General features: G+C 40.9%; 1 protein-coding gene across 1 annotated transcript in view; it reads right to left on the bottom strand.

Moving 5' to 3' along the window:
* ALG6 (ALG6 alpha-1,3-glucosyltransferase) overlaps nucleotides 1-20,512 on the bottom strand; it is a 28,959-nt gene extending 8,447 nt beyond the window's left edge. The window contains exons 1-10 of the mRNA XM_083448264.1: nucleotides 19,765-20,512; nucleotides 19,439-19,690; nucleotides 17,205-17,306; nucleotides 13,150-13,234; nucleotides 8,911-9,000; nucleotides 7,454-7,542; nucleotides 3,311-3,393; nucleotides 1,951-2,015; nucleotides 745-930; nucleotides 92-227 (exon numbers count right to left, since the gene is read on the bottom strand). Of these exons, the coding sequence (XP_083304390.1) occupies nucleotides 92-227; nucleotides 745-930; nucleotides 1,951-2,015; nucleotides 3,311-3,393; nucleotides 7,454-7,542; nucleotides 8,911-9,000; nucleotides 13,150-13,234; nucleotides 17,205-17,306; nucleotides 19,439-19,505 (903 nt within the window). The 5' untranslated portion in view covers nucleotides 19,506-19,690; nucleotides 19,765-20,512. The remainder of the gene's footprint in view (nucleotides 1-91; nucleotides 228-744; nucleotides 931-1,950; nucleotides 2,016-3,310; nucleotides 3,394-7,453; nucleotides 7,543-8,910; nucleotides 9,001-13,149; nucleotides 13,235-17,204; nucleotides 17,307-19,438; nucleotides 19,691-19,764) is intronic.
* Nucleotides 20,513-26,978: the final 6,466 nt, after the last annotated feature.

Here is a 26,978-nt window from a genome sequence, read left to right as displayed (position 1 = left end):
GGGTCAAAGTGAAGGTTTCTCAAGGGAGCTAAAAATATAAAACATTTACAAGAAGCTTGTAAGGGGGCAGGGCAGGGAAGATGAGGCATACCTCGAACAAACCTCGATCAACTGGGAAGAGCCTTCTGAGCACTTGCAAAATTTGTTCAACGTCTGTACAAAACGGGAGCCAACAGAGAGCAAAAGAAACACCTACGGTAAACCCCAGTTTCATTAACAGTAACAGCCTGTAAGAAAAAAAATTAAAATAATCCAAGCCCTGAAGAAGAAGTGCTCATGTGAAAGAAAATAGTAATGTTTGTGTGCTCTCAAAAAATAAAGCTGACTTAAAGTACCGTGCATAATGGCAGACATTAAATAACCTAATGTGAGATAGCTAACAGGAGAAGAGATCAGGGATAAGAAAACTGTTAAATGTTAAAAAAGATATGCTAAACTCTTATCTTCTAAATCTGGGTGTCCATTTGTGACCTGTGCTTAACTAATGACAGGTGTTGAAGAGAAAAGATAGTCGTGTGTATTTTGATACACTATGGACACTCTTAAAACTATTTAGTATGTTATTTAATGACTTAGGAGAAAATGTTCTTCTGGGGGAGGGGGGGAGTAAAGAATTATAATGACATGAATCCCTTCTCCAAAAGCTTAATCGAGAAATGAATGACATGCACAAATTCCCAAGGCAAGCCTGCCTAAGTGCATTCCAGGACCATTTTCTGGATGTCAACTTTTAAAGATACTCACCCCTTCCCCACCAGGCCTTTTTTGAAGCACTTTCCCAAGAGATAGCTGAAGAAGGGCAATGAATGGTACAGCTCCATTTGTTTGTAGTTTAGAGCCAAGCAGAATGCTATTGAGCCCAAGAGGTCCAAATCATAAGACAGGAAAAGCACTCCCCACAAAGCAAAGCCAAGGCTCACAGAATTATATATGTTTTTAATGTTAAGGACAAAACAGATTAAAAAAGTTAGGTTATAAAGGAAATACTTCAGATGGTCTCCTCTCGCCACCATTACTGATTGCCCAAGCCATAAATTTAATCTTGTCAAAGCCTGAAGTCCCACTGATTTCAATGGGAGAGATTTAAGCAATTTGATTTGACGTTTAATTAATCTTCCAGTTGAAATAAATGTGACTTCAAAGCATTTACCTGTGAGGAGATTTTGCCCTGAGCTCTCAAAGACCAATATGACAGAACCTGAAGGAACGACATCATCTGTGTGTCTCTGTTCTGGCATTACCGGAAACTCAAAAGAAAGCAGAGTTCCTACACTTCTCAAATAACATGAAACAAGGACCCTGAAAATTTGTAGTTTGCCCATACTGGCTCCAACCATCATAATGATGTGCAGTTTTGGTACCTTTCCATAAAGATCCATGCAAAATACATTCCTATGGATTGCCTCCACTGAAACTCATTTTGAGATAACGTCAGGTGACATCAAATTGTTATCTTTGCTGTTTAATCTCCGATGGCTGTTTCACACATACAACTTTTATTTCAGTCATCTTGAGATAAATATGCCTATGTGAACTCACCTTCGGGTATTTATACCACGCACCGCATACTGAACAAACATGTATCGACACATTCAGCATAAGAGAAGAAACCCAGATTAGGCAATAACTGTTGTTTTAAATGTTTAGCTGTACCATTAATACCTAAGCACAATCCTATGCATGTTTACCTTGGAGTTAGCTGCTCTTGTGTTCAAATGGGGCTTATTCTGAGGTAAGCGTGCACCGGGCTGTATCCTTTATCTGTATCTTTTTCACTGCTCTTATAAAGATCTTATGAAATGAACAGGAATTATTCCTCCCTGTTCACATACTTCCCCTAAACCATTACACCCCTTGTTGCTCTATAGCAAAGAGATTGGTGTTGGGTTAAGAGAATCCATTGAACTGGTAAAGTGTAAAGAGATGACATCACAGAATAGCCAAGGATACTGAAAATGTCCATAATCAATCAGAATGAGTCCCGGATAAAGCAGTATGCATAGAGCACTAGAAATCTGGGAAAGAAAGACAGACATTCTACATTAAAAGAAACATAAATAAGCTAATTTTGTAATAAGTCATCACATACTAGAACAAGGGTGGGGAACCCTCAGGCTTGGGGGCCAAGTGCAGTCTCCAAGCCTCTCTATGTGGCCCTCAGGCCACACTTCTCAGCAGCCCTGGTCCACACCCTCATTAAGTATTTCTGCTTTGGAATAAGGCTTTGAACTGTGATGGAGCTTGCTTACTTGTCTTGAGGACAGAAGGAAAAGGGGTGTGTGACTTTTGCAAGGCTGGAATGTAGTCCTACTTGTAAGAATACAAAGGTAAGAGGCACATCCATTGCTCTTCTGCATTTTGCCCCTTGTCCTGCTGCCTACTGGTACGCAGCCCAGGCTGCCCATGAAAAAATGTTTTCATCCCCATGCAACCTCGAAAGAGTATGTGACCTTAAACACGTTCACTTCTCCCAGCTGAAACAATGCATAGAAGGCAACGGAGAATCCACTGCATCACTCTACAAACATATCTTGTTCTACTGGCCAAAACTGTGATTCAGCCAGCTATTCGTGGCTATTAAAAGGGCCAGTCTAAATGTTAAATGTGGGATTCAAAAGCATGTACTGAATTTAGCCCCAAGCACACACAAACATTTGACTACAGTAAGATCTGTGACCTACATTGGGCAGGGACATTGGAAGTGGGCGGGGAGCATCTAAAGTGCAAGTAAGGCCAAAAAGAAAGTCTCTTCCAAGGTGAGCAGGTACATCTGATGTAGAGGCTCCTATCAACATCTGTGTCCTATCAACATCTGAGTGGCGTTTGGAGGTGGCCTGGGAGAAGGCTTTTCCTGTGGCCATTACCAGATTGTTAGCAGCCTTGGGCATTTTTAGTGGAAAAGCAGGGCCAAAGTATTTATAATGAAGAAAAACAAGTCCACAATCCTATGCGATCTTTCTTGGGACTAAATTCCACTGAAGTTAATGGGACCTACTTCTGAGTAAAAATATAATTTTCATTATGCTGCATACTATGTTTGTTTGTTTTTGCAATCCTTCTTTCTTAATTATACAAAAAATGGTCAACATTACTTGCAAAACGTTTTGTTTTTGCAAGGCTTTCCAGTAACTGAGGTCAATGTAACATTATTAACTATAAAACAAACTAGCAATTTGTGCTATCAATTTTATGTTAGAAGAAAATATTTTCTGAGTTTGTAGCATTAAGTAGCCCCATCCTTGCCTTCCATTCTAGAAGAAAAGTTTTCATTGCAAGTCCAAAAAAAGAAAGAAAAAGAAATCATACCAACCTTCCTCTTAGCTGAAGTCTCTTTTAAATAACAACAGTACAAGATTACTGCAGGTATGTAAACTAGCATATCAGCAACAAAAACTGAAACATAGAAAATATATTTATGTATGAATCAAACTACTATTGTACTATTAGCCAACTGGGCTATTGATTATTCTGCTTCAAATATTGTCTCCTAACTGTGACAATACTATTATTCTTGGCCTTCCCCCATAACCATTTCCCCATCACCTGCATCTGACATATATTTGAATTATTTAAAATATCAAAAGCAACCAAGATTAACTCTTATGTGCTGTAGACACAATAATTCATTACACACATACAGTTCAACCAGATGTAAGTCTGCACATACACTCAAAACTGATTTAGGGATAATATCCTTTTCAAAGATTCTGTGGCCACAAGAAAATACAGGATTCATGCTGTGGTTGACAGATCCTCAACCTGAGATAGTGTCCAGTCTACACCTTTAAATCAGGGGTGAAGAATGCCAGGTCTGGGGCTGAATGTGGCCCTTCAGACATCCTTATATGGCCCTCAGAACTCTCCCCAGGCCACACCCCTCACTGTCCCTTCTTTGTGCCCCAAGTGCTTTTGTCTGGCTGGAATGTGTCCCTGAATTCTATTGCTTGTCTAGATAGAAGACAGAGAAAAGTGAGAGACAGAAGAAACTAGGCTACTGCACAAAGGTAAAATTTTTCTTCATAACTTTCCCACTTTTGCCCTGCCCACGTCTGGCCCCTGAAACCTAAATGCAGCTGAAAAAAGATCCCCATCTCTGCTTTTTTAAATGCTTTAAGGTGCTGAACACAGTCAATATGTCTCTCACTTTGGTCTTCCTTTTCCATTCCTTTCCCCCCTGCCTGCAGGATGGTAAAACTGGACTCCTTGTGCAGTAGGCAGGGGGGAAAGGTATGTAAAGGAATCAATGGGGAAAACAACATAGAAGCTGTATCATCTCTTAGTGCTAGAGCTTCTGAGTGTAGAAACACCATCTCCAAGCGAGCCCCCGGCAAGCCTCATTTTCATACAGTAATGATATGTGCTTCAAGGAGCTACCTTAAAGCAGTTAATTTTTTTTTGGAGTCATGTCTTGTATATAAGGCATGAGCAGTTTCTGGGATTACTATTTTAAACATAAGTCATAATACTGTCAATATGGTAATATCAGAAACCAGCTAGCCTCAAGGCTAGGAAAACTCTACAAAATTTGATCCAGTGGCATCATAGGGCTGGTACTCATAGCTGATAATGAGTTCTCATAAAACCAAGTGCTTCCTTCAGAAATGCTACCAAAGAGGTATAGCTGCAAGAAGATCAGCCCAATGCCACTCTTTTCATTGAAATCTGCTTAAAGGTTTTATGACATGTTTAAAATAGTAATCCCAGAAGCTGTTCAAGCCATATATACATGAGTTCAAAGAATGAACTGCTTGCAGGGCAGTTCCTCATAGCAGTTCTGAAATCAAAATGGATTGCTTTCTTTCTTTTTCTGACTCACTTCATTCAGTTACATTCAAAGAATGCCGATAACTTCCCTAAATGTTTAAAATTAAGCATTTATAATTAAAATGTCCTTGACAGAGTTAAAGCTGAACCCTTCAATCCTGCACACAGGCCACTTCAATTCCACTGAAGTCAATGAGATTAAAGAAGACTTAACTCTACATAAGGACTGCAGCCCATGCGCTCAGAACCGTGTAAGACTAGAACCCCAAATTCCTCCAAGGTGACAGAATATAACCTTGAAATTTCTTTTAAGATGTAGAGCAACTGAAATGATACCTTTATTTGCACCCATAATATTCAAAATGATGGAAGAGAGGGATACGGAACTCTTCTTTAGATTACGGGGTTTCAAAGCAAAAAATTTAGGAAATACACACACACACACACACACACACCAGCCACCTGGATGATGCTGGGGTAGTATAAACCCAGTGGTTTGGAGAGCTCTTCACAACAGAGGCATTTTTGAACAGAGACTACTGTTAACTATTTCAAGCCAACTGGAATTGTCAGTAGTGGCGCCCGCCCTGTGGAACGCCCTCCCATCAGATGCCAAGGAAATAAGCAGCTATCCTATTTTTAAAAGACATCTGAAGGCAGCCCTGTTTAGGGAAGTTTTTAATATTTAATGCTATATTGTTTTTAACACTCGATTTGGAGCTGCCCAGAGTGGCTGGGGAAACTCGGCCAGATGGGCAGGGTATGTATAAATAAATAAATAAATAAATAAAATTACTGTTATTGATCATTTAGGTATTGCCTTGTCTCAGAAGCTCTATACTATTTGTTCTGGAAGCCCAACACTAAAGAGTTATTCAGACAGAACAGTAAGCCATCCTGGTTCGTGGGCAATACCATAGTTTACCCAGATTGGAGGGGGAAATGGTAAACTATGGTGTGCAAGAAATGCGAAAGTAAAGGTGGGGACCACAACACAATAAGGGGCAAAAGAGTGTCTGAGGCCAAGGCTCTTCAGGATTCACTCATGAAATGCCACATCCTGGTGTCTGAATGAGCTCCAGGACTCCTATGGTTTTAATTTATTTGGCAGAATCTGTTGTCTGTGCATGTGCTTCAGAAACACAGAGAGAATCTTCTAAAACATCTAAAACTAATGGTCAACATTTAACTGTATTGAATTTTGTAACCCTGGTGCACTCGTTTAATGGCAATTGTTAAAAAGAATGTCTATCCATTTTCTTAGTTTGTACATCAATGATTTGTCAAGCGTGTTGATTTGAGCATTATTAAAGACCATTTCAAGGGTAATTTGGTTCTAGTGATTTTTAAAATATAATCAATTACTAGAGACCAGATGGAAAGGTTTCTGGCCAATGCAAGAGGTGGTGTGGAGGAGTGTCTGCTTCTGCCCAGGATAATCAGCAATAAGACAATGCTGACACGTCATAAGAGATTTTTACAGGACTTCACTCAATCCTGTGAAACAGAGGAAGACTGAATATAAGCCAATAAATGCATTGTCTGGGCTGCCTGATACCTTACTCTTGTGACAATGCTGTCCATGTTTTTCTTCACTGACCACCATGCGAACTATCAATTGATATGCATCTGAGAATTATCATTGTCGTTATCCTTCATTTGGTTTAGCTGTAAAGGCAAATGAACACTGAACTTTTAGCTGTATATTGGAACTTTTTTGAAGCCTGGGAAAAGTTACTTTACTTTACACAGCACCTATAAGCATTTGATTTTGAACATGCGTAATAACACCTTCTTCATTCCAATGTTTCTTAAAAATATATAATTTCATTACTTCAATATTAAAAATCCCTGAGCATGACAGCCCTTCCAACCGCTAAATTTGAAAACTAACCAGAAAAGAACTATGAAATTCTTTTTTTAAAAAAACAGACACGCATAGGCTATAGTTAATAACTGACATGAACTTCAGAGTGCTATCAAAACTTAACCTTATATAGTAGGAATTGGCAAAACTATTATGTCAAATAGGTAACTTCTCAATATACTGCCATTACTGTAGAATATTACCGTGTTACATTGTAGAACTAAGTTCATACAAGGCAGTTATACAGAAACAAAAAACCCTATAATGTCCAATTTCCAATAATATATAAAACCACAGATTAAAACAATTCACAGCCAGCAGCAGACTGGCATATCTAAAGAATTAAAAACTATATTATCCACAGATCATTAAATAGTTTAACATTCAGCACAGCATATCAACTAAAAGCAGCCCCAAATGGTTGGATTTTTGAGACCCATTTTAAAAAGCATGAGCTAATGGAGCCAAGAAGCACATATTCCATAGGTATGAGGTCACCACTGAAAAGATTCTGTCTCTTATGCCCTTCAGTCTAATTTATCTGAAACATTGGGTCATGAGCAGTGGCTATCAGTTGTACCCCTGACTACTCATTCATGGCCATGTAACCCATACCTTGAGCAATCTCTCCCACTATAGTCTTTTATCAGCATGAAATTGCTTTAGTGTTAGGGGGCTGAGGCCATTCCCAGTTAGAATTATTTATCTCCTTGCATCTTTACACCTTAAGAACACCCCTTGTATGGGTAATCTGCACTGCAAAAACATAGAATTGGATCAGGAACATTTTGAACTTATGTTGGAAAAAAGGCTATTTTCTACCTGTTGCCCGCATGAATAGCTTGTGTGGCTGACTCTCATACCCACGAGATGTGTGCAGAGCAATCCAATCTGGATTGATTAACTTCGCTCTATAAAACAAAGTATCAAAACATTAAAAAGTAGACTATTCACACTGCTAATTGCTTCAGCTTAACAAATGCAGATGACACACATAGAATCATCATGAAGAAACTGCTTCAGTTTCAATTATAATTAAGCACTTTATCAGCAATACAGAGAACTGAAAATATTTTATCTTTTCACATACAGCCTACGTTTGTGCACCACAGAAAACCATAGTTAATGTGTGTTGATGGCTCCCATTTCACTCCCCACCCTCCCCGTGTGAGCAGCAACAACAAACTACAAAACGTTCCTCAGTGTTTTGTCCAAAAAGGCAATCATGGATTATATTGCTATTATATGTAAAACAGACCACAATCTGCTTCAGGCATAACACTAAGGCAGAGGAAGTCATGCCACATCTTCTGGCACAATGCTGGGTATTGCCTTACCACATAATATAGGCAACTAACAATTTACGCGTGTCCAACTGACACACAATCGCACATGCATGCATCGTGTGACTTTAAAAATGGCAAAAATAGCCCAGAAAGGGCAAAAAGTACAAAAACAACACCTAGCAATCCCATGAGCCTTTGCAGGTGCAATTCCAGGAGCACTTGCACTGACCTTTGAGGCCTCTGGAACATCTGAGTTTGAGAAAGGAGGTTTGGAGGGAGTGACCGTGGTGGAGTTTGGCGCCTGGTAAGTGCTGCTGGTTTTTTAAAGGGGTTTTTCAGGGAGCTTCAGAGGTTTAGAGGTTGTCTGCAGACTTTTACAATGGCGTTTCAAATATACATGATTTCACGTAAACACGTGGTGCCTTGGAATGTAACCCCTGCGTAAATTGGGAGTTGCCTGTACATAGAAACTTTGTTGTTGTTGTTTTTAGTCGTGTCCGATTCTTCGTGGCCACATGGACCAGAGCACACCAGGCACTCCTGTCTTCCACTGCCTCCTGCAGTTTGGTCAAACACGTTATTAGCTTTGAGAACACTGTCCAACCATCTCATCCTCTGTCGTCCCCTTCTCCTTGTCCCTCAATCTTTCCCAACATCAGGGTCTTTTCCAGGGAGTCTTCTCTTCTCTTCTCTTCTCTTCTCTTCTCTTCTCATGAGGTAGGCATAGAAACTTAGCCAACTACAAACCCCTTTTATCCACTAAATAATCAGGAGAGACAGAGCTGCCTCATCTGTGATTGCTTACCACACAGGTAAGCACTCCCATGTGCTGCTTATGTGTACACAGTCAGACGTGCGTAATCACCACATTTATTGTGAATGGGGAATGCTGTAGTTGTGCATCAGAATTCCCATACGTGGATCAGCCTGCATTTTTCTATTTCTTCTAGCAAACAAAATGCATTTAAAATAATGCTCACATATATAACTTACACATAAGCACACAGAAGACTGTGATAAGCAGTAAGAGGCGGATAGTCAAGGCCCCAGTATTGCAAGTTATTGTCACTGGTGTTGAAGTACCTGAAAAAGAAAAGGAAACCCTGAAATAAATATGTCTTCAGGATGCAGCTCACACAGAATGCAGATCTTCCTCCTTCCCTTTCCCTGTTGCAGCAAGATCCCCCTGCTCAGTGCTGTCCAATTCCCCACTTGCACTGCAGCCTAGTAAACCACAGCCCTTACTGTTCAGAAGTGTCCCAAACCCTATAAGGAGGGGTTGCGAGGGATACAGAGCACTTCAGGGGGGAAGAGAGGACACGTCAGATTGGTTATACATGCTGCATTCCACCCAGACAGCATTCTACTCGCACAACCAATGGATACAAACCAGGGTCATCTTGGTTTTCTATGAAGCTGGACAGTTTCAGTATAAGAGTAAAAAAAAAAAAAAATTAAAATATGGCTCTTACTGCATTTTTGTTGTAGATTCTTTTTTAAAATAAAACAAAGACTTGCCTGTGTTTTTGGATGCAGTTGTTGATGTTTGTGTTATAGCAGAATACAAGACATAAAGAATCTGAAGGATATAAAATTTGTGCCTGTAACCAGCTGATATTGTTCTGGGAAATACATTTTCATTTCTAGGAAACAAAGCTAGAATAATTCAAAAATCTACTGGGCTATGAAAGGTAATTATTGTTCCAATTGCCATGATTCACAAGATCTGATTCATCAGTGCCATTAATTTCACTTTTTTCTCATATGTGAGGAGCTCCAAAAATACAAGACTCTATTCCAGTCAGCCCTACATTCGTTGGACGCTTTTCCTGACCTGACCAGCCTTTTTCCTGAAACCTTCTGCAATCACCTTCAGCTGAATATATGTTCCCAAGGACCCTCATCTAACAAAGTCTGTGGCTTTGACAAGATGGTGTTTCCTGAAGTGTCAACAGACAACTTAAACAAAGTATTAAAGAAATACAGAGTTGCATATAAAAATGTTACAGTAATACAAAGTCACTAATATAGTTACTGACACACTCTCCTTCTAAGGCTCCAGATTCTAACCCAGGGTTCAAAGAAACTCTCAGCTCACCCACAAAAATGGTTAGAGCATTACAGCCTTCAAGGTTTTGCAGTCTTAAGCGCAATTTTATCTAAGGGATTCTAAGATCCAACACTAGTTCTCCAAAATCACAAAACCCAAACATCTGTGCTAAAAGAATGATTGGCCATTCTTGTGAGCTAACAAACTACTGAACCTGAGCTGCTCCATATCAACAGTATCCAAATAGTACTGCTGGCTTTCACAAGAATTAGGAGGTGCTAAAAACTAAACTCTACTTAATTACAACAATACCAAGTTGTCAGCACAATAGATGACAAAGGTCATGAGCCTGTTCAGTCATACCAATAACAACAAATTCAACAGGCCCTCTAAACTAGCCAAGAAAGTAACCTCTAGAGGACAATAAGAAAGCGCAAAGATAAAGGGATTTCATTCATACGACTTTTCTGTACTTATGTTTCTGTGGAGAGCAGTCAGAATTTAGCCACATCTTCAAGTTGAAAGGCAGAAGATTTTATTCAATGAAAATAAAAGTTACAAAAATAAGACATCAGAACCTTTAAATCTCAGTGAAACAGAGTGACTAGTATTTTATAATTGCCAAGGGGCAAGTTCTTAGCTTTCCCAGTCTATCCACTCAAATGCAGCCAATTTTTGACATTTATTACAATAAATGATATTTCTTGAATACCTTATGAGCAGCCTGAAGTATCTTATGAACAATTCATGATAAATCATATTTCTTAAAGCTGCATCTCTGCCCCTTATCCCACCATTTAAAATTTCTCATGCCAGGATAGTTTTAACTCCTTCATTTGGATATTGATGTCTTGCGATTTACTAGTAAATATCTCATTCAATTCCATGCTCTTATTTGAACTTAGATTCCAAAGAAAAAGTTTGTGTATAGGTGTGGAAAAAAAGGTAAGAACTGTCACATTTCTAACATGCAATATAAGAAGAAAAAGATGCTGTCAAGATTGTCTTTGATAAATATGCATGGGCTCCAAAGAAAGATAGAGAAGGCAGAAATATTTAAATTTGTGCCTCTGGCTCAGAAAAACTACATACAGGAAAACTACATACAAATCACATTTCTCATTTACTGCCTACCTTTTTTAATATACTTTTTTTCCAGAACAAAGGAAGTGAACATGGAGTACATGATAATACCATTTGAGCATACCTGAATAATAATAGTAATCATTGCCTTTTCAAAGGCAAAGACTTTAGGGGGCAAACGTTCAAAAGATGCCACCTTGCACCCAGTACAGGGGATCACAAATTTGTTTGTTACCAAACAATGAAATCTCATCCCATTGTACCGCTCACACTGTTATAGTATACAGCAATATATGCAGAACAAATTGTAAGTTTCCAAATTTAAACTAGTAGCACGTATTGGCTAATTGTAGTACAGTATTTGGTTTTGATGGCAGACAGTGCAGATTTATTGGTTATCATTCCATTGGCTGTAAATTTTAATGCTGCTATCAACTTCTAAAAACAGCTAATTCTTAAGCAATCTTTCCCCCCTTTCTCACCAATATCAATACCAACCACACATTTTATGACAAATACATTCCTGCAATTAGGTCATGTTGCAAACAATGTCTCTCTTTACTCTCTCTCTCTCTACACACACACACACACACACAGTAAAAACAACAACATCATTACTATATACAGTGACAGTATACCAAGTCAATTGGCCGATTATCCCAGTACAGTAGTACCTTGGTTTAAGAACAGCTTAGTTTATGAACAACTTGGATTAAGAACGCTGCAAACCCGGAAGTAGGTGTTTTGGTTTGTGAACTTTGCCTTGGAAGCAGAACATGTTTCGCTTTCTGTTGCGTGTATTCCATTTGTAAATTGAGTCTCTCGCTGCTATGGGAAAGCACACCTTGGTTTAAGAACTCTTTGGTTTAAGAACGGACTTCCAGAATGGATTAAATTCGTAAATCAAGGTACCACTGTATTCTCTATTGTTAGGCAACAACCTCCAAAGTATCTTGCAGCCCTGCTATTGTTCTTAATATTGTACTGTTCTTTATGTGCTCAACCTATGAGCACATATAAAAGATAAGTTATGACTTCACCATGTAGCAAGAAAGCATCTTCTGCACATCGGAGTGGTCAATTTATTACAACTGGAGGACACAATGTAATGACAAAATATGCTCTAAAAGGCAATCTTGTAGGTAAACTGGTTCCAAGTTGCTAAGGGCTTTATAACACCTTGAAGTTGGTCCAGTAGCAAATTGGCAACAGAACTAGAGGACCCAATGTGCACTGCAAAATAAGCCTCCTTCTTCTTTTTTTGCAGCCTCACTGCCACATTATAGGCACGACTGTGTGTTCTTAGCAGTGTTCAGTTGGCTTCAGAGTGAGACTTGCGCCACCTGCACTCCAGTCTTCATCCGGACTGTTTTACAGTCTGGAGCTCCTGAGAGTACCAAGAACTCCTTGGGCTCGAAAATGCCAGAGAGAATGCTCTGCAGTGATTGTGTCTACTGCCCAGTTCCTCTTGCCATTCCATAGCGACGAGGTCTTTGACAATATCACCTGCTTTCTCCACTGGAAAATTCCCCAGAGCATTCAGGAACATATCTGGTCCCATCAGTCTCTGAGAGCGGGCCATGTAAATGGGCTCACCACCCTTACAAGTTGAGAGATATGGAAACCAGAAATCTACTGCTTATGTCTGAACTCCAGTTTTCAGAGAATTCGTATCACTTACAAATCGGTACTGATAGTTGTAAAATATATTTAACTGGACAAATTGGAAAATATTTTTTTCAAACATTTATTTTGCTAAAATATTGAAATTGGTGGATCGCATCTTAAAGGCAGATGACAGGAATCGTTGTACGATATATATTTTTTGTTACATTACTAAATTGTTCTAAAACATTTTAGACACAGGTATTATATAGATCTAAGTAGCTCTAGAATGAGATATTTCAAGGGAAACAAAAATAAGTAAAGGAAATGGTAATTGGCTGCAATGCTATGTACACTTAACTGGGGCTTACTTCTTTGCAGCCTTATGTAGGGTTACACTGCAAAGGGCTGTGTAGGCAGGAAGGTTTTATGCACCCCAAGATTATAGTCTTTCCATATAAAAAGGGAATAAAAAAAATCAAAATTAGGCATACCACTGTTTGACTGGCAGATTGTAGGTAACTTCTTGCCAATGTCTTTGAGCTTCGTAGTCTCCATACATAGGTGGTTTTCCTGCACCTTAAAAGAAAGAAAAAAGATGGGAAACTATATTTATCATTTGTTAATTCATGTATAAATTAATTTTGCTCTACTAATGCCTGCAATTCAATGCTTTGCCTGGAAATTAATATACCCTCTCTGTAGCAAAAGTGTAACAGGTATTTGCATGTAAGATTGTTTTACAATCGACTCTGTCAGGAAGAGAATAAATTATTGGGGTAGTATTAGACGTAGGATACATTTCCATTTTATGAATACATCTTTTATGAGTATTCTTCTTAGTTCCCTATTCTTCCCTTTCTCCCCCCCCCCCTTTCTTCTCTCGTCAGAAATTCTTTGTTTTTTCCTGTAACTTTTTAAAATCAGTACAAAATTTGCATGAGTTTCTTCTTTATTGAATACTACAGAACAAGCCAATTGTGGCAGTATCACATTAAACAATTAGGCACACAGATTATTCATTTCCTGTCGTTCCTGATTAGCTATTGAGAGCACACACTTATTTCTATGGTATTGACTCTAACTTCATGGAGATTGAAGAGTTTCTTTTAAATATAGGAAAGCTATCTATAATTCTTTCATATGATCTATGTTTGAGCGATTCACACAAACAGCAGAGAAGGACATAATCTGTCCTTTTGCAACACCGAGAGCCGACAATTGCTACAAGAAGGATATTAAGAGGAAAGGGTTTCAGATAGGCCAGTGCTTCTACAAACAGAAGACTCCTCTATGGACATTTGGGAACAGATCTAAGAATATGTGCCAAGAGACATGTGCAATAACTTCACATGGCAACGGCCCATGTTCCAGGTACAGGGCACAACCAAAAGGATGGGAAACATCCCTACAAGGGTCCTACTGATTCCACAGAAAACAATAATGTCTGATGGAAATGCTTCATATTTGACCACTGATGTCTTTTACTGCAGATCTATATCTATCACTATTATTTACAATGCTGGGAAGATTAAGAAACCTACAAAAATCACCAACCAGTGATGGCTTCTCCTAGAAGGAGTTTATGACAGTGTTCTTCTCACTACAAAACCAAAAAGGAACTGATGTCCAAACAGCAAAATATATAATACAAGACCAGAATCAGTCAAAGCTAGGCCCGTTAAAATTATCAACTCTGAGGCAGCAGTGAAAGTAAACAAAGCAAGGGCAAGCATTTTAGCATCTGCTGTGCTTTGTGGTTGTTGTTTTCCAAAATGAACCAAGCAGAATGCATTAAAAAAACTGGTACCCATTTCTAATTGTTTGGGGTTTATTTGTACACATGATGCAAAAGGATATAGGTTGACATCTCAAGGCAAAGTAGTAATGGTGAGTAATTAAATTACTGATCAGCTAAACTATTTGGTCCTTTCTTTTTAGTTTTTGCACTTTATATTTTGCCTTGGGTTGCTATTCTGGGAAATTAGGTTGCAAAAGCACATTGTAATGAGTGAGCCTTAAACAGCATGTGTGCAGTATTGAAGCCATGGGCTGCAGGCAATGAAGTGCTTCCAAAGGGGACATTTTAATTCCATACACCTTTTGCAAGGGAGACAAAAGCTGTAAAGTATAACATTTTAAAAGTTATTACTAAGCAGATCTTCAAAGCAGCATACAGTACTGCTTTATTATAGTGAACGAGATGTGCCTTTGAAGAACAAGAGGTTCCCAAATATAAAAAGTATAAAAAGTTGCCCTAAGATCAGTCAAAGACCAGGACATTCTCCATTGCTTTTGATGCAACCCATATATAGAAGCAACTAAGACTTTGGACAGCTTGATGACACAATCATAAATTTCTCACACAAAAAAACAAATTTAATTCCTCATATTAATTCTTCTTCACCTTTACATTGTATTATATTATTCTTAACCATGAAAAAAAATGAACCAGTAGTGTTCAATGTCATTTGTTAGCCACATTCACTAATGCTAACTAGTTCAGCAAACCCACCTGGAAGAAAATATATGGTGAGTAAGCAAAAGCGAAGTAAAAAAAAAAGCTTGATGAATCTGAAATATAGTGGACTCAGAGCAGAAGTAACCTTCCTATATCTGGTCATCCACATCTTAAGTTGGAACTATGTTAAATTAGAACTGCTCATATCAGCCTTTCGATCTCAACTGCCATTGCATTGGGCAGCACCTGCATACATTTTGAGGGTAACCAGCAAATTGGATACATAGTTGGATTTTATGAATGAACATTTGGGGTTTTGCATCCAAGTCTTTTATGGTGGTTTATGCTACTACTGAACCTATTTAGAAAACATGTAATGTGATTCATAAGCAGTTTGTATTAATACAGGCAACAAGTATAAAGTGTAGCTTCTCTCTACCATCATTTCATCACCACTTTCACCTGATATATGTACAAAAGAATTGCCACGCTGGCCAATTGTAGGGGAGACGGAGTATATCTGTCCGTCATAGTGACTGATCTAACAAATTACTCAACTGCAAGGAATTGTTCCTTGTCCCCAGTGAGCATCTAACAATACATACATTAAACAAAAAGTGAGCAGGTCAGCGCTATGCATTACAATACACAAGGCATACAGTACAAGTTGCAATATACACAACTACTAACAGCTTCAACTTAACTCTCCTTTGTATGTTGAAAGTTTGTTAAAGTGTTGGCCTTTTTTGTTTTTTAGTTCTTAGATGTTTTCGTCAGAATAGGACAGTAGTTGTAACTTAATATTCAGACACTATTGCATCTGGAAAGTTAATTTTGTTATACCAAAAAACATAGCACATTAGACATAGCAGAATCTTAATTGCTTCCTCTTTGTTCTGTTAATTTGAACAGGTGAGGGTACAACCAGAATTAAATACCAATCTTCCCATTTTGACTTCCACATCATGGTAACTAGATTATAATAATGTGAAGGGAGACCAGAGTTGTGCTTTTTGGACCCACCTTCCCACCATCCATGTATTGTTGGGGAAAGGCTGAAGAAAGGAGCCTGTTCTTGTGTAGGCTCCCCAAGCAACATGATCAGAAGGATTCTAAGCTGCACAAAGAGCTTCTCATGTGTAAAGCGCGTTCCTAGAGTTGCAGCAGAGCAGGTGGGCCAGGAAGAACAGCTCTCGCTTTCACATGAATCGTGTGAGAGGTCAACACCCAGACAGAGCTCAGATGTTGTTTATCATAGTTGTGAAAAGAACCTGAGGTCCTAATCTTGTACTGTACAACTAAATGTTTTTCTAAATAACTACATTAGACAGCTACTGTCGTCACTACATTTGTGTGACAACAGTAATATTTTCTTCTGTTCTCTTTTGTATTTGGCTTAGATTTATAACAAGCTGAAATGATATAGATTTCATTTTCATCAAATGGAAAGTAAACATGAAATGCTAAGAAAATAGTTATGAGTATGATGTGGTGGAACAGGGAATGGGAAGATAACACTACTTTATTCTAATAGTTATAGCTATGGTTGTAGTGCTGTCAGGAAATGAAGGAAATTCTTTATTGCATTTTAAATTTTGTTTATTACATGTGAAAATTCTTCAGTTTGGTTGTGTACTTTTTGATGTGCTTAATTTATTGCTTATGACAACTTTTATGTTTTTAATTATGTAAATAGTTCTATGCAGTGCTTTTTTCTTTAAAAATGTTTAGGGGTACTCTCATTTTCCTACTCATATTGAAATACTGCCCTTCAATGAGGCCAAACTTGGATTAACAAAATATTTAGGGGTATACATATCCCTGCATCCCCCCAGAAAAAAGCACTGATTCTATGTTGTAAGCCGCCTTGAGCATAGTTTTAACTATGAAAAGGCAGCATACAAATAAAATAATAATGATGAAAAAGCAATAAAATACATTTTTTTAAAAAGAACAAGGCTATTCAGAGTTGAGAACATGATTATTATATACCTTTCATTTTTAACTGTTATATACTTATTTCATTTTAAGAAACTTCTAACAGTAATTTCACTACAATAGTTCATATACATTCAGAATATTTACTACCTGAGTAAGAACCAAGAGACACAGTCCAACGGACAAGAAGGCCTAGTAATGCAGTAATTGTCATTAAGCTCCATTTTTCCATAGCTGCTTTTCCGAAATCACCTTGAAACAAGAACAGAAACAATAATGTGACAAAATTCTGGCTTCTGCCCCTAAAGTTTATATACAGAGATAAATCCACAGGTAGGACAGTGAGCAAATGCAGCCTTTTTGATTATGCTACTATGGGAAAGGCAAATCCAGTGAAAGCCAGCAAAGTAATCTTCAGAGCAAAGAATTCTCTAATGCTGCCAGGGATATCAGCAAAATCAAATTTTTACTCAGTCTCTGTTCACAAGGAGAATTCAGCTGGACGGATTAAATTGGCAAAAGTGCAGATGGTGGTACCTCGGGTTAAGTACTTAATTCGTTCTGGAGGTCCGTTCTTAACCTGAAACTGTTCTTAACCTGAAACACCACTTTAGCTAATGGGGCCTCCTGCTGCCGCTGTGCCGCCGGAGCCCGATTTCTGTTCTTATCCTGAAGCAAAGTTCTTAACCTGAAGCACTATTTCTGGGTTAGCGGAGTGTGTAACCTGAAGCGTATGTAACCTGAGATACCACTGTAGTTCCAGGAGATGTCAAAGAAAATGTAACTTCCCCTGATCATAAATTTTGGAAGTGTAATCAAAGTAACCAATCCAATTCTACAAGCTAAACCACCCCTATTATTTGGGAAAAGGCTAATAGAATAGAGCTGGACTAAAGGAATCACAGCCATGATCTAAGTTCCATGCATGTTTACTTATATGTTCCGCTGCTGATTTACTCATGCACAGAGCAACACTTATTCTCTTGGTTTAAGCAGATAGGGAGTCATAATCCCACATGGCCAGAAAAGATTGAAAGGTCCCACAGTTTACATTTGACAATCAAACATACGAAATGGCAAGCCTGTCCCCAGATATTCCCCTTTAGTTCTGTTTCGTGCTAGGCCTTAATGATAGTCTAGACTCAAGCATGAATAGGGAATCTGCAGGTCTCCAGGTGTTGTTGAACTCCAATTTCCATCAACTCCAACCAGCATACTCAAGAGTCAGGATTACAGGAGTTGTGGTCGAACAACCTCTGGAGGTCTACAGGTTCTCCATCTGTGCTTGATAACAAGGGATAATGCCTGGTTGTCAATGGTCCAAGAGTCAAGCAGTGAAGCATTAAAATGACAACATGGTACAATTCACAAACCATTGTGAAAACAAAAGCAAATCCTGACCTAGAAACTCAAAGTGTTTGTTTTTCTTTTCCAAGAATCTGACAGACGCCAGAAATTATAAATGCATAAATCATGCATATCAGGAGCTGGAAAAGCTCAACCAAAATGATAAAGAGGGTGGAGCAACTCCTCTCTGAGGCAAGGTTGTAACATTTAAGGGTATTTAATTTAGAGAAAATGCAAGAAAGAAGGGAGATGTATAAAATTATGCATAGTCTAGAAAAAAACAGATCAATATATCACATATATATCAATAATATCACATATTATTAGTGCTCATGAACATCCAGTGAAACTGAATGTTAGAAGGTGCAGAACAGAAAAAAGGAAGTATTTCTCTGCATAATGCATAGTTAAACTATGGAATTCACTCCCCAAGAGGTAGTGATGTCTGCCAGCCTGGATTCCTTTAAAGGAGGGTTAGAAAAATTTGTGGAGAAGGCTATTAGTGGCTGACTGCCACAACAGCTATGTTCTACCTCCACTGTTGGAGGCAGGAAGCCTTTGAATAGCACTTGCTAGCAATCGCAAGTGGGAAGCACGCTATTGCACTCAGCTCGGGCTTGCTGGCTTCCCATAAGTATCTGGTTGGCCACTTTGAGAACAGAATGCTGGACTAGATGGGGCACTGGCGTTATCCAGCAGGCTCTTCTTCAGGAGAGTTACAGTGCAATCCTATTCATATCTACTCAGAATTCTGCTGAGCTTAACCTACACCAAAACAGAAGTCAACCATTAGACCAAAACAGTTGGAAACTTTATCCTGTATTTTCCTGCACAATGGACATTCAAGGACTAGGTTTAATTTAATCTATCTGGGGCTCCTGATGTTCAATGGCAATAGTCAATACCATGTAATTAAGCCATAGTTTAATTCAGGTTTATAAATATTTAAAATCGAAGACTTTGTTTGTCAATATTATTTCCTCTTATTCCATGCTGCCAACCTAGCAGTTCAAAAGTGTAAGTAGATAAATAGGTACTGCTCCGGCGGGAAGGTAAACGGCATTTCCGTGCGCTGCTCTGGTTCGCCAGAAGCGGCTTAGTCATGCTGGCCACATGACCCGGAAGCTGTACGCTGGCTCCCTTGGCTAATAAAGCAAGATGAGTGCCAAAACCCAAGAGTCGGTCATGACTGGACCTAATGGTTACCTTGATAGGTTTTAGCAATAAAAATAAAATAAGACACAGCAATGGAATTGCTAAGTATAAATTGCACACCAGACCTGCAATGTCTAATCTGTGAAATTGCCACTCGCGTGGAAATAGGGCAAACATCTGTTGCATGGCAGTTCTGTAGAGAAAGGGCTATCCCAAGAGGTTATTCCCCCCTCCCCAAAAAAATACCCAGAAGTGTTGTGGCAGACGCTTTTTCAAAAACTCACTTGCCTACCAAAACACTCTCCACCTCCTGCCCCCGTGTGTGTGTGCGCGCGAGGGTAGGGATGCTCAGTGGAAAAAGGGTAGAGACACTTTGCACACGCCTCCAGAAGATGTTTCTTCTATAAAACTGACTACTTCACATAACCCAGGGCCGAAACGGGTTCTGCAGCAGCCGAGGCACAGCATCTAAGCAAATCATCTGAGAGGGCTGAGTAAGACCAGGGTCGCCCCTTTTGCTGGCAGGGCCAACAAAACACAACCCCGAGCGGGGAAAGTCGCTGGAGTGACACCCTGTCAAAGGAAAAGGATGGGGGCGGTGGTTGGTGGTGGTGAAGCAACGCCTCCTTCAACGACGAGGCTCTCCCTTCCCTCCCTCGAGTCGGGCGCAGCTCAGAAAGCCCCCCTTTCGAGTTTCCAATAGAGGGTCCCGCCCGCTTCGCTCGCCACCTGCAACCCTCCTACAACTCCCCGCCCCTCAAATCCATTTCTGCCAGCCGGGAGACGCCGCGCTCCCGCCTCTGGGCTCAGCTCAGGAGCGCGCTCCCGATGCAAGCCCGCCTTTTTTCTCTCCCTCGCTCAGCCCCCCCTCCCCTCCCCGCCAGTCCAACACGCCACGTCCATTCCTTTCCGCGCGAGGCTCCCCTGCCTCGGACGCTCTCGAACTCACCGAGACTGACAGGCGCGAAGAGGAAGTTGAATGGGCAGGCGCGCGCCCGACCTGCTTTTCCTCCCCGCCTTCGGAGGCCAGGCACATGCGCAGAAAGTCCTCCTGACGCGGCAGCCGCGCGCGCGTCGTGACGTGCCTTCCCTTCTCTTCCCTTCCCTTCCCACGGATTGGAGCGTTCGGCTCAGTCGCAGCCCTGAGTTTAAGTGCTGCTTCTCATTCGGAAGCGCGCCCCGTCGACTGGGATGGTAGCCTAGGAACTAGGGCGATCTCTAGCAGAGCCAGGCCGGCCCTTAGGCGAGCCTTAACCCTGCACGAGGTCGAGTTTGAACACCGTGTGGGTTTGCAATTGCAGCTCTAGGGAGGTCCTTGGTAGGGCGTTTGTTACTAGAGAAGTTGCTGCGCCGTTGGCAGAGAAGAAGCAGGCTTGAATTCTGAGGGGTGCTGCGCTGCATACTTTCTAAACAAATGCTGCTGTTGCAGCACCACAGAGTAAAGTAAAGCTAAAGGAACCCCTGACCTTTAGGTCCAGTCGTGACTGACTCTGGGGTTGCGGCGCTCATCTCGCTTTATTGGCCGAGGGAGCCAGCGTTTGTCCGCAGACAGCTTCCAAGTCATGTGGCCAGCATGACTAAGCCGCATCTGGAGAACCAGAGCAGCACACGGAAATGCCGTTTATCTTCCCGCCGGAGCGGTACCTCTTTATCTACTTGCACTTTGACGTGCTTTCAAACTGCTAGGTTGGCAGGAGCAGGGACTGAGCAACAGGAGCTCACCCCGTCACGGGGATTTGAACCGCCAACCTTCTAATCGGCAAGCCCTAGGCTCTGTGGTTTAACCCACAGCGCCTGTGTCCCAGCACCACAGAGTAACAAGGCCGCAAAAGTTGCTAGGCTGCAAAATACTTTTATAGGTGGCAGAAGCGAGAGGGAGCACGCTATATCAGGCAGCCCCACTGCGTTTCTGTGCTTGGCATAAAAAGGTAAAGGACCTCTGGGTGGTTAGTAAAGTACCTTTACCTGTGCTTGGCATGAAGCCCTGATCTTCAACTTATTGCAACCTGATCCAAGGTGGGTTGCAACAGGAGCACTACCACCGTGGAAATGGTAAAGGGTTAGGACCTGGGTCCTCAGGTGCATGCAGGGCCTGTGCCAGAAAAAATTCTCTCTTCTGAAAGCCTGCTTGGTTTTCCATGCTGGGTGGAGAGTGCTGTGTCCCTCCTCCAGCCTCCCAGTCACTCTTCTCTTGCCTGCAGGTAATTCCTTGCCTCCTCTGGCTACCAGGTGGGTGCTTAAATACAATGCTGGAAGGACATATACAGTGGTACCTCAGGTTAAGAACTTCATTCGTTCTGGAGGTCTGTTCTTAACCTGAAACTGTTCTTAACCTGAGGCACCACTTTAGCTAATGGGGCCTCCCACTGCCGTTGTGCCACCACTGCACAATTTCTGTTCTCATCCTGAAGCAAAGTTCTTAACCTGAGGTACTATTTCTGGGTTAGCGAAGTCTGCAACCTGACGTGTCTGTAACCTGAAGCGTCTGTAATCCAAGGTACCACTGTATAAAGAAGGCACGTCCCTTCCCCAAGAAGATTGCAGTCTAGATTTTGAAAGTGTGGAGGCAATGGAAGGAAGTCTCCAGAAGAACCAGGGTTTCAACACACTCTCAATCCCCAGGATTGGCTCATTAAGAGAATTAATGGGCAAGGTTGTTGTGAGGATAAAATGGGGGTGAAGAGAACCATGCTATAAATGTGATGGATAAGTGAATAAAATAATGACTGTTTCAGCCAGTGAACTTCATGGCTGAAAGGGAATCTGCATATTTGTCTTTTTTGGCTTCAGATAACCCCCTTTGTTCTGCTATTTTAATATTTTGCTTCTGTTTGTTTTATTTTAGCTTTATATTGTGCTTGGTGTTTTTTTTATCCTACTCTTAACGCACCCAAAGGACATTTTTTATTGTGCAGTGTACAACTATCAAAAATAAATAAATAAATCTGTCCATGTTGGCTTAAAAGAAGCCCCCTCCATCCAGACACTAAACCTGCTTAGTTGCACCTAAGTTGTTATGTCATGAACCTTCAGGCTGCACCTTAGGATCAGAATATTTTATAGAATGGGAGCAGGATCTGCTTGTAGAATTCTGACGGCTTTGTAGTAGATTGGCAAGAAAAATGAAAATGAAAAATCTGCCAGTGCCATGGCAGGTGTAGTACTTACCTCTCACTTACCTCTCAGCCTAAGTGTTCCTTGCCTGCAGAATATTAATTATTGATCAAATCCTTGGAAACTTATGCAGGCCAGGTATAAAATGTTGCATTCAAGTCCCACCCTGATCTGTCATTCAGAATCAGATTTGTACTTGTACTATAATATGCAGGTTGTCCCCATGTGTTGCTCATGGAATGGGGCAGTCAGTTGGTCCTGCGATCCACCACTATTTTGAACCTGGCTGTCAGGTTTTTCAAGCCCGCCCCTGTAGTAGAAGGAACTAACAGTGCAATATTAAGTATGTTTACTTAGAAGTAAATCCTACTGAATTCAGTGGGACTTACTCCCATTTTAGTGGGATTAGGGATTAGGATTGCAGAAGAGCTTTATAACTTGATAATTTTCTCCCTAAATTTACACAATAGGTCTTGAAACTCAGAAACCAGCCTTTCCATTAAACTAAATGAAAGCATGGCAGACAGTCAATGCTGCTCACCTCTAGGAGGAAATGTGTGCTTTATATTGTCTCTTGCTAATGTCCTTAAAGTAAGTATCCTAAGCAACCGCCTGCACACTTTTAGTCTAAGTATCAGGCCAGCTAAATACAGAAAAGGAGAGAAACAGAAAGATAAACTGCCGTGTCTTTAACAAATTGCTTGATTGGTTTTCATTTATAAGACATTTTAAATTAATAGAATTCAAATTCCAACTCATTGAAATCCAATTTTAATTAGTGGAATCAATGCCTGGTATTCTTATTTTGAAAATAAGTGAGCCAAATGGTGAGCTCTGAATTAGTCTGCAGCCACCAGATGGTGACTACATATTGGGGTCAAGGTGTACATATCGATGCAGATGATGTTTGCATATAAACTCTGTTAACACAGTCTAATGTTGTTGATGCAAGAGGTGGGTGCAGAATTTGTTACTCCATGGAACTGCTCAAGGTCTCCCAATTGTCCCATGTTCTATGTACACATGTTCAGCACACTGATCCTAGGGACTTTTATGAAGTTCGGTTTTACTAGTCCTAAAACAGTTAGCGTTATGTACTTAAAAGATACAGAGCATTGGTATTACATCCACAGGAAGTATTTTAGTCAACGAGTGTGTAATGTAGCAGGTAGACATGAACTTAGCACGTCTCTCCGGATAGAAAGGGGAACGGCCTCAACAACCATAAAATGCACTTAACTGTCTATTTAATAGTGGCAGGGTCCTTGGAAATGCAATATCCATGCTAATCCAGCCTATTCTAAATCAGAATTACTATTTTTTAAAAATAATAATAAGCCAGTAAGGTAAAGCCTCCCTCCCTCACGTTCAGTTCTGATATTTAAACAGCTTGAATAAACTAGATTGATTCTGCAATTTGAAAATTAAAGAGGAGACACACACACACACACATTTGATTGAGACAGGGAAAGGAGATGTAATTGAACTTAAAACTTCAATTAAATCCCTTCTACCCCCTGAAAAGGGGGAGGAGGCACACCAGAAGCAAAAGGAAACTTCTTTCAGTTAACACTGAATTAACTTCTATTCTTGGTGCAAAGGTGCCAAAAGGTTACATACACACACACACACACACACATACACACACACACATTTTCTGGCTTTAAGAGCTTACCACCAAGATCATTCACCCTCCCATTTAGGTGGCAGTTAGCCCCAAACCGCTACGGTAGTATAGTGGTTAGAGTGTTGGACTAGGACCTGGGAGACCTTGGGCCAGTCATGCACCCTCTCAGCCTAACCTACCTAACAGGATTGCTGTGGGAATAAGATGAGGAAAAGTATGCCATCACCTTGAGCTCCTTGGAGAAAAGGTGGGATATAAATGTAAAATAAAACACTGTAAAAACTTTCTTACAGGTGAGGCTAGCAAGAGATTTGTTTCTCTCTCCATTATCAATGCATTTCTGTAGATGTAAAGGGGTACGTCCTAAATCCACACAAGTGGTTGTATCTTCAGAACCAAGGAGAGCAGGTGCCTGTAGCCAGGTTGTTGAGACTCAGGCTGCAGGACTTGGAGGGCAGCCTGGGAGAGCCTACAGTCTTTCAGCGATGAACTCAACATGTGTGAACTTAATGAACAACCTCACCCTAGGCCAACCCCACCACCACCACCACCAAAGGAACACAAGCGAACAACAAAGAATTTGCACAAGCAACGCTGACACCAAACCCTACATATAGTAAGTAAAATAGTAACACCGTCGCCCGACCCCACTCCCACCCCCGCACCTCTTTCCCCCTTTTCTTCCCAATGTCTCAACAAACGAAACTGATTTGTAAAAATGTTACATGGGGAAAAAATACAAGAGAGACATTGCAAACACTTTTGTGAAACAAGAAAATCTTTAGTAATATTTTTTTTAAAGTGTGTGAACTTCTTTCTTAGACAATGTCAGATTTTCCTATTTGAGCGACATATATTTGGCCAAAGAGACTTTAGCAGTATATTTAAATCATACATACATAGATATCAAATACATCTCGCAGATACAGTCAGTAGTATTTTTGTGTCCTCATAGAATATAATCCTATGCATGTGTACTGAGAGGCAAGTTCCAGTGTGTTCAATCAATCCTAACCCCACTTAGATGGGAATAAGTCTCATTGAATTCAATGGTTAGGATTGCAGTCTTACTTCTTAGTAAGCATGTTTGAAACTGAACTCAGTGGGACCTATTTCTAAGTAGACATAGGACTGAGCTATCAATGTGATGAGTTTATTGTAGTTTTACCTGCCCCAGCCCTTCTTGATAAAAGAGTTTGCAAATTATTTTTTTAATGCATTATCAAGTCTTCTAGACTTTGGGTCTAGTTTGGAGATTCTTTTCTTATTTTAGCAAGTCTTAAAATTCAGCAAAGCTAGTTGTGATAAAATCCCACCAAAAACAAATGAATGTGTGGGTCACAGGGTCAAGACCTGTCACACCATTTCTGGACTGTTGCCTTCGAACAAACCTTTGAAGCAACGGAGAAAGGTTGGCTGAGAAACCAAAGATACTGAGTAAATAACTGCAGTGCTCTCCAGCGTCGCTAGACTACAGCCCCCATCAATCTTGACCATTGGCTGTGCTTGATGGGAGTTGGAGTTCACCATTGCCTGTCAACCCGTTGACTAACCCTGCCAATCCTTTCGGGAGCTATTCACCATCGATTGCTTTCTATGTGCCTCGACCCTTAAATTAAGCACACATTTCCTTAGGAGGAAGCCCCTTTTACACCGACGCGGTGCTTCCTTCCCAACAAAAGCCTTAGGGGGCGCCAAGTCCTCCTTTCAGTCCGCCAGAAGGTCTAATACTGTAATAAGCTCACCTAGAGGAAGGTCAAGCTGGGGCTCTTGCAACTGAAAGTAAGGCACATATAAGCGCTGCTTTAAAAAGCCACCACCACCACCTGTTTGGATTTCCAATTTCATAGACAACTCCTTTCTAATTCAGGGAAGAATTTAAAAGTGCTACCGATTTCTCTCCTCCCCGTAGCTCAGAAAAGATCTTGGTGTTGTTGTTTTCTGGCTTGCTGGTTTCTTCCTGATCGTTTCATCCAAGGTCTTCATCATTGCCCTGGGCGGCAGGCCAGGGAAAGGAGCGGGTCCACAGAACCGTCCAGCCCGCCAAAGGTTAACGTGAGGGTATTGAATCATAGAATTGTGCAGCCTGGAAGGGGGCACAAGGCTCATCTTGTCGAAGCCCCTCCCACGCAGGAATCTTTTGCGCAAGGTGGGACTCGAACCCACGACTTTGAGATTAAGAATCTCATGCATCCCCAGCCTTCCCACCTCCTCCCGGATCAGACTTGACCCGCCCAGCGTCCTTCCGCGCGTCCTTAACGCCTTTCCCAACCATTGATCTCAGCAGAGCTGTCAAAGTCACGGCAGAAGCGACAGCGTCGCGGAGAGAGGCGCTCGACGGCCAGAGGGGGCTGCGCTCCAGGCTGCCCTCCTCTCCTGCTGCGGGCGCTGGAAACATTGCTAGCGCGCACTTGAACCAAGCGCCGTCGCAGCTTTACAGCCTGGGACGGAGCAAATCACGGCAAGCTCCCAGAAAGAGCTGCTCTCTGCCTTTGATAAGGGGATGTGCAGCGGCAGGGTTTCCCTGCTGTTAAATGAAAATGAATTAGGGGCAGGGAAGGCTAGGGGAAGCCCCGCTCCTCCGCGTTTCCTGCCACCTCTCTGACTTGCAGCGCAGTCCTACTCGGAAGCAATGCCCACTGCGTCTCATGGGGCCTCGCTCCCAGGAAGAAACGTGGAGT

Source organism: Podarcis tiliguerta, assembly GCF_965153285.1.
Source record: "Podarcis tiliguerta genome assembly, chromosome: 6".
Lineage (NCBI taxonomy): Eukaryota > Metazoa > Chordata > Lepidosauria > Squamata > Lacertidae > Podarcis > Podarcis tiliguerta.
This window is presented reverse-complemented; position numbering and strand designations above follow the sequence as displayed.